Source organism: Musca vetustissima, unplaced genomic scaffold (genome assembly GCF_032173495.1).
Source record: "Musca vetustissima isolate MV318-11 ecotype Yass unplaced genomic scaffold, APGP_CSIRO_Mvet_v1 utg67850, whole genome shotgun sequence".
In the NCBI taxonomy this organism is placed as follows: domain Eukaryota; kingdom Metazoa; phylum Arthropoda; class Insecta; order Diptera; family Muscidae; genus Musca; species Musca vetustissima.
The window spans coordinates 1-9,217 of record NW_026881642.1 but is presented as its reverse complement, the minus strand read 5'-3'; the positions used below and the strand labels follow the sequence as shown (position 1 = coordinate 9,217).

Below are 9,217 nucleotides of genomic sequence, written 5' to 3'. Positions count from 1 at the left end.
TTCGTTGGAAAACGACATTTATTATCGACATTTTGTAATCGATCTAATGTCCTTTCCCCTAAAAATTCCGCTTTTATGTATTTTAAATATTTCCACTTTGCTGTGTGTATAACATTATTTAAAATGACCTCTGCAAACTATGATGATAAAATCAAAATACAATTTAAGTTTATATGCCACTTTAACCCTTTTTTTGGACTTTAGGCAAATTTCCACATTAATGAATTTAACGGAATTTCAAAAGGAAGTAATGTCACGAAAGGAAAACCGCAATGGGAATACATGAATAATTTTTCCCCATTGGTATAGGAAATAACCGGAAAAGCAAACATTATTGTTGACATTTTTCTTTTCAAAAAATGGAAACCAAACCCCTTCAAGCCCAATTGAACATTTATTGGTGCGTAGCTCGCATAAATATGCCGGACATTTGTAAACTATGTGCTTAGCGTTTGTAGTCCTTTTTTCCGTTTCTTTGCCAATATTGACATTTCATGGCCAAGTTTTATGTTTGACCATGCTGCGGTGCTGCCACGAGGGAGCATAAAAACTGTTCGCACACACACTGCGGCAACATAAATGCCATTGAATAGCCTCTTTGCGGATTCAGAAGCGTTATTATTAATTGATTGTATTATTAGTTTTACATTTCTTTATTTTACCCAAATGACCGACCGTGTAGCAATATAAATGGTTGACCAAACATGTGGCAAAGTAATTTTGTGGTTATTTTGTCAATTATGCATTTTTTTGTGTATGGGAATTTGAGCAAAACGAGAGGTTTGTATTTGATTGATTTTTGAAGGATTTAAAATGCTATCACACATACATACATGTTGTTCATCAATTTTCATAATAATTTGTGCAGATTTTTATACCCTTCACCACACTGAGGTCCAGGGTATTATGTCTTTGTGCATATGTTTGTAACAGGCAAAAGGAAACGAGATAGACACATGGTTCCTTTTGAGAATATGCATAGAATCACTTTCTGAGTCGATTTATGCATGTCCGTCCGTCCGTCCATGTATTTTTGTGAACAAAGTACAGGTCGCATTTATGATCCGATTTGGATGAAATTTGGCATAGGGAAAAATCAGTTCAGATTTAGATATAGCTCCCATATATATTTCGTCGTCCGATTTAATGTAAATGGCGCACCAAGTCCCTATATATCTCCCGATTTGCACGAAATTTAGTAGAGCGTAATGAATTAGGTCTAGAATGATGTGTGTTAAGTTTCGTGAAAATCGTTTGAGATTTAGATATAGCTCCCATATATATTTTCGTCCGATTTAATATAAATTGTGCCGAGAAGTCCATACATATCTTTCGATTTGCAAGAAATTTGGTACAGGGCAATGAATTAGGTATAAATTGATGGGTGTTAAGTTTCCTGAAAATCGGTTCAGATTTAGATATAGCTCCCATATATATTTTCGTCCGATTTAATGTAAATGGTGCAACACAGTTCCTATATATCTTTCGATTTGCACGAAATTTGGTACAGCGTAATGAATTAAGTCTAGAATGATGTGTGTTAAGTTTCGTGAAAATCGGTTGAGATTTAGATATAGATCCCGATAGCTCGTCCGATTTAAGGTAAATGGTGTACCAAAGTCCCTTAATATATTTCGGTTTGCCCGAAATTTGGCACCGCGTAATGAATTAGGTCTAAAATGATGTGTGTTAAGTTTCCTGAAATCGGTTCTATATCTGACCAAATGAAAAATTTAGTATCGGTTGCAGAATGACTTGTTTATGGATCCAATTTTATTTTACTGATCCTTTAAAAATGCGACGTCTGTTAGGATTCATCTATTGAATATACCCAAAGTGGTGAAGGGTATCATATAGTCGGCCCCGTCCGACGATACAACTTTCCTTATTGGTTGTAATATGTATATATTTCCAAGGGACTACCTGAACGATTATTCTGAAGACTTAAGATTTAAGCGGCTATCCTATCCCTGTTATAATGAATTAATCGATTTTAATACAGACTCATATAGACAAATATTGTCTTTTCAATATATTAAATCGCATTTTTATGTTTTCCACAATATCTGTCCCCTATTATTATTTTCCTGTGACAAAGGTTATCATAATTCCATTACAGTTTTTATATAGTTTGATTTTTGTGGTTATTATCTTTTATTTAAGTCTATAATTGAATTATTTTTATATGTGCTATATTTCTTAATGGCTATGCTTGCTATATTTCTTAATGGATATGCTTGACGTTTTCCTTGTTTTTTTTTCAATTCTTTATATATATATATATATATATACCGTGTAGTAATCCATCACTCATCAATAGCACTTGTTTATATATTTTTCGGAGAATACTTCCTATTATTATGTGTTTTCGCAGAATGGCTTAACGGCATGTTTCTCATTTCCAATTAACAATAAAAATGCTATCCCTCGTTTTAATGAAATAACGCAGATTTGTTTTATTAACTCATCAAACTGGTTATTTGGTTGAGGGTTATTGTGCAATAGTTGCATCATAAGATAATAATTAATTATTTGAGGGATTTAATTATATGAATTAAAAGCTTTAACATATTCTAGCTATTTTGCATTTGAATACTAACGGTGTTTAGTATCATTTCTAAGTCGTAATTTGCATTCTTTTATTGACCCAAATGCTTAAATATGTGTGAAATTTATGTGGATATTCTAATTTGAGGGTTTTAATTAATACTCATTTGTGCATTTATAGAGACTAGATAGAATGAAAATGCATTTTTTTATGAACAATTCTTTTTTATTTATTTATAATATTTTGAAAACATATGTATATATATATATATATATATATAACATTTTGAAATTGGTTCCTTATTTAGGCGCTATGTTTGAAAACAACTTCATCTTCCTTCTCACAGTTCAATGTTACTTTAATACCATTTTCCAACCAGGGTTGAGACCAGATTTTTACATCACAGTTTTTCGTTTCCTTATCGTCTCCAACGATGATATCAGCGTTTATGGTGTACAGTATACCGGATACAACTTGTTTGCTGGCGGAATTGATTTGTTTAATCCTGTAAAAAGTATAAGAAAAAAACCCATATAAATATATACGTATATTCTACAGACGCGACATTTTTATAGTTCAAATCAATCAAGATATATTTTTCGAAGTGGAAGTGTGTATGCCCCATATTCCGCATTTTGAGTTTTAGTTTTAGCCCCACGTTGACACAGAAGTTTCGGTTCCTTATTCCTAGTAAATAAACATCTTCCCAGAAGATTTTATATATATCACCCATTTGCTGCAAGATAGGCATAACTCAAAAAAAAATCGATTTTGCAGAAAATGTGTTTTAAGTTTCCAATTTACTCACGCTTTATATGGAACATAGGAACTTCTACAGCTTCTCAATTAGAGTGTGTACAAGATATTTATATGTATGTTTTGCACAAGATGAGGTCTATTATAGCGAACAATCCAAATCTGATTTCATTTTAATCAAATTTATATTTCTTATTATTTTCGCTCATATAAAATAGTGCTCAATACGAGTGTTTCGACAATTGCATGAAAGGTGACAATCTGTCAAGGTACAAACATCTACTACAAGAATTAGAAAAGTGTCATTCGGTGTTACCGATAGATATGTACCCTCAGTGTATGGTTTTATATAAGGTATATGTTTTTGCAAAGATTTTACCGTCTTTGGATAGGTTCCAGATAAGGTGTCCCTCTAGGTTCCATATAAGGTGTCCCTCTATAGGTTCTATATAAGGTCCATCGTAAATTCTTGGAAAAATGTTATGATTTGCAACGTTTGGATCCAACAAGAAATTTAATTCTTTCATCTTGATATTGAATTAACAAATTTTCAAAAGGTACCGGAAGGAGTGGTCAACGGATATCACGTAAATATATTATCAAGTAATCCGTGATACGATCAGGAGTGTCGTAATGTTACTGAGGTGCAGCGTATAGGACAATCCTGCAGACAGAAGCAATACGTAATGCTAGAGGGACTTATCGGGAGAAAAGGACAGAGGAGAAACGTATTTTCAGAAAAAAAGATCAATAAAAAGTCAGCGTGAGCAAATCGAGATGTACAGGAGTCAGAATGAAGTCCGCTAATTTTTCCAACAAGTAAAACACCAAACCTGGTGACAGATACAGACAGCGTGTTGAGGATCTCAAGAAGATTCCCCAGAACCAATATAAGATGACGGTATAGAGTGGGTGAGGTCAGAGTAGCAATAAATCGGCTGAAGAACAATAAAGCAGCAAGTGCCGATTGTTTACCACTTGAACTATTCAGGACCGGTGGTCAGATACTATTCAGGATCATGATCATGGTTAGAGGAATGTATGCTCAATGATTGGAATCTCAGCATCCTGTGTCCCGTGCATAAATAAGGAGACCAGATGATATGTGCCAACTATAGAGGAATAAGTCTTCTTCCCATCCAGTGTTGCCAAAACTTTGTCGATAAAAAATGCTAGAAAGTGCTAAATAATTTAAACCAGTGAGCGGAGGAGTATAGTCGGACGGGGCGGACCATAGGATACCCTACACAACTATCATGGAACTCTAACTTTCTGCTGATGTTTATTTCGAGCCTGGGCAATAATATCTCAGTACGTAAACACCCATAAATATTTATGTGTAACTCCCACATCCGAATACATACGACCATATAATTGGTATCAATTTCAAGGTCAACCACTCCTCTTGAACATACTATCAACTTCTCGGGTCTAGGACATTCAGGGGCAAATATATACGCCATAGAATACAAATTTTGAAAATTTTCACACAAAAGTCAGGATTCATTTGACTCGCTAAATATTGACCGATCTTTATCAAAACGGGCATGCTAATTCTTTGGTCCAATCCACTTCTCTATACAAAAATTCGAGATGTTTGGGTCATAATTGCGGCCTCTGGAGCGACCAGAAAAACCGACAAAAATTAAGTATTTGGTCCATTTCATCCCCCAAATATTATCCGATCTTTACAAAAAACAATAGGGGTCTTCATTGGGCCGAACCCATCCTACATGCAAAATTTCGTGAAGATTGGTCCATAACTGTGGCCTGTATCGTGTTTACAAATTATAATGGACGGACGGACGGACACACATGTCTATATCGACTCAGCTAGTCGAGATATGACGATCGGTATACTTAACGCTGGGTCTAGCACCATTATTTCGCGGCGTTACAAATTTTTGGGGCTGCACAAAGCTGACAACATAGTTGTGTAGGGTATAAAAAGTGTCAAATAAAAGTGGTAAAAAGTTTTTAGAAGTAACTTCACTTGTAGCTAATAATGAAATCTGTATTTATTAAAACATCATTATACACACAAGATGGAGTGAGTGTCTTTTAAATATTCTTGCAACACCTCGAAATATTCACCTGAGATCCTATTTATTCTTAATCAGAATAAAAGTCTTCGATATAGCCATGTCCGTCTGTCTGATTACATAACGATATAGCTCGCAATATTGATGAAAAATCTTTGAAATTTTGCACATTACTAATATTTCTACGCTATGTTTAGGGTAGGCCCAATCGAATTGGCTCCAATTTGATATTTTGGATTTTAATTAGAAAAAAAAATTATCAATATGGTCCATACTTCGGTGTAGAGCGATACCTCAATTATTCGGTGTTTTGGTGACTTTAGGCACGTTTTTCAACTAAAGTTGCTTCAATTTGATATTCATATTCATTTATTCATATTCATATCATTAGGCAGAAAATCTCCATACCAAGAATTATCAATATTGGTCTGTGTCTCGGCGTAGCATCCAAAGAGCGGTCGTGGAAATTTTTTAATAGAATTGATTGTATTATCACATTGCACGTTTTCAGAGGCTGGCGCATGTGAAGAGGGTTTGCTCACATCCCTTATATTTTATATATTTTGAGGTGTTTAGTCGTATTCTCGGGGCGCTGTTATAGTAGAAAAATCTAGCACTAAAAGTGCTAAATTGGTAATACTGTTCCCATCGCACATAAAGTGCTATCCTGCGTACTGTGTGAACGACTGAAGCCAATGGTCAATGACATTATTGGGCCAGATCAATGCGGCTTTAGACCTGGCATATCCACCATTGACCAGATTTTCACTCTGTTCTGTCACAAGCAGCTAAGTATGTAATATAATATAATATATTACCACGTGCAAAATTTATATGAAATTTCATATTTCGTTTGTTTTATATGAGAATTCGTACGTAATTGGCAAAATTGTGAATGAATTTGAAGAGAATGAAGCGGTCACAAATATTGTAAGTTGAAGTGTTGCCAAAGACCCAAATGTGTCGTCTGCTCATCGTTCTAAGAAATTGGGACTGTCTTATGGCACATTATGGCATATTTTGCATTTAGGTCTACACGGACATTCATATAAAGTCCAGCTCACACCAAAACTGAAACCAGCAAACCATTCGTAAATATGGAATCTTCAATAGGAAGTGGATGGCTTTAGCGATGAAGCTCATTTCTCACTCGATGGGTATGTCAAACACTTCAAATACTCGCATGTGGAGTTCTTCCTTACTTCCCGAAAGGTGGTCACAGCTTGGTTCGAAGGTGGTCCAATCCCACCTTTTCGAAAACGACGCCTGCCACCGTCAATTCGGAGCGTTATGGTCATATGACCTGTTTATGATAAATACGACATGGAAAATATGGGGTTTCACACAACTCGAGCGTATATAACTTTAATGTGAACGGTATTTCCAGATAAACATGCAACGCGTGGGCATTTAAAAACCATCATTCGTCAAGTTTAGTTTTTAAACCACGATATGGACAGCCCTGTATATATTGGTAGTGGTATTTTTTGCTGGGTATGTTTCAGAGTTGATTGAGTGGATAACATATGACGGATTTTGTAGCAGAACTTCTTCTTTTGCAGAAACTATGTTGTGGGATTATACATGAATGTTTATTTATTCACTGCCTCATTAATAATTTCAATGTTAATATCATCGTAATCGATGATATTAACATTGAAATGAAGTAATCGAATTAAGGTTATTTTTAGACCGGCTTAATTTTGAAAAAATATAAATATATAATTCAGAACGAGTTAAATTCAATTTTTTTTTACACAAGTAGTGAATTATAGAACTTTTTTATTAGCACGGTAATATACTTGTCGATAATATCGTATACCTAAAAGTAATTAACACTTCTAAAAACTGGTTCCACAATACTCACTTGTAGTCAGCTCCATTTTCACCCTTTTTCAAATGTTTAAATGATGATTCCAAAGCTTCTTTAGCTTCATCCAAATCCCCAGCTACGAGTTGTTTTACACCACCAACTAAATGAAGTTCCTATGAAAAATTTTATAATAAAAATCACAATGACTCATGAATAACAACAATTAAACTATTTCATTTATTTATATTTTTCAATATACCTGCTTATTTGGTTGTGCGTTAATAACCACACAAAGAACACCAAAAATAGCCAATACAAATAATTTATTCATATTTACTGAACGATGCGACGAAGATTTGTTGTTTACTTCTCAAAGCTAACAGAGATACTGTTTTTATCTGAGCGATCGTTTAACCTTTAATAAGTCGTCGTCGATGGTGGCGTTGTAGTTTAGTTCAGATTTCAAGTTTACAGTGTACCAAATCCGTATTATAACAGTTGAGTGAATGTGCCGAATATGCGACTTGAAAACAGAAGATCGAAGATCAGATGTAAGTTTTTGTTCCAGTTGAACAACTGCCGTCGAAATCGCTTATAACGACGGTCATAGGACCGGCGGAATTGGTCGCAATAAGCTATTGCGACGATATAAATATAAAATCAGAACGTAGTTCTTTAAAAAATCCACGCTTTTAGTACGTGGGGGAAAATATTCAATAGTACGGTCCATATAATTTAATGTACAATGACAAAGCCCAGGCTTATATTGGTCCCTGTTTTATCTCAGTTGTGGATACTGACCACATCGCGGGGTCACCTGGGGTAGCTAATTCCATCAGCAGTGGAAATAGTGTACGGTCCATATAATTTAATGTACAATGACAAAGCCCAGGCTTATATTGGTTCCTGTTTTATCACAGTTGTGGATACTGACCACATCGCGGGGTCACCTGGGGTAGCTATTTCCATCAGCAGAGGAAATAGTGAGCTGATATGTGCCGCGAGTTCATTTATAAGAACTATATAACAAGTGAAAAAGCGTTAATTTCGGCCGGGCCGAACTTTGGATACCCTCCACCATAGATATACTGACAGGTACTTGAAATGAAAATATAGGGAACATACCAAAAAATGGACCTATACCGACATTTCTACAATCCGATTATGTAAACAATAATTTTTAATAGAAAATTATACCCTCAGTCTTATGGCTAATTAATGTGTATACACTTTCACACGGTGAAAATGTGCCTCATCGAAATATTGGTTTTAGACCCCATATAGTTCATTATCGAACGGTACGTTCTAGTTTTTTATATCGATATACTTCGCAGGTGAAATGATTACAACAGAGTGTTAGAACCAAACCCAAAACGCGGAAAAAACAGATAATTATATTAATATAAAAAATGGGGTTATATGGGGACTACGCCTAAAAGGGGTTGACTATTAATAATTTTTGGTAGGGAGATTTGTTTCCGGTTGAAAAACGCCCTCAAGAACCTCCAAATTCCGAAATTTGGGGGTACCGAAATTTGTGGAGATATTTGGTATCCAATAAGAACCAAATATACCAAATTTCAGCGAATTCAGTTGAAAAACGCCCTCAAGAACCCCAAAATACCGAATTTTGGGGCTATATGGGAGCTACCAGAAAAAATTTACTTATATTTTTAATTTTTAGTGGAGATATTTAGTACCCAATAAGAAACCCAATGTACCAAATTTCAGCGAAATCGGTTGAAAAACGCGCTTATACGACAAAACCCCCAAAATACTGAACATTAGGGGGTACCATTATATGGGGGCTACCAGAAAAAGTGGACCTATATTTATAATTTTTTGTGGCGACATTTAGTACCCAATATGAACCCAATTCCAGCGAATTCGGTTGAAAACGCGCTCAAGAACCCCAAAATACCGAAAATTTGGGGGGTACCCTTTATATGGGAGCTATGCCTAAACGTGGACCGATATATCTTCGAACTTGACCTGCCTGCAGACAAAAGACAACCCTATGCAAAATTTCAGCACCCTATCTAAATTCCTTCGGAAGAT

General features: G+C 35.1%; 1 protein-coding gene across 1 annotated transcript; it reads right to left on the bottom strand.

Moving 5' to 3' along the window:
- Positions 1–2,851: 2,851 nt before the first annotated feature.
- On the bottom strand, positions 2,852–7,332 carry LOC133327608 (sarcocystatin-A-like; the record flags this gene model as incomplete). The annotated part of the gene is made up of 2 exons (XM_061536129.1): positions 2,852–3,053; positions 7,214–7,332. Coding segments are annotated over 2 exons (321 nt in total), but the record flags the coding sequence as incomplete, so codon positions are not given.
- Positions 7,333–9,217: the final 1,885 nt, after the last annotated feature.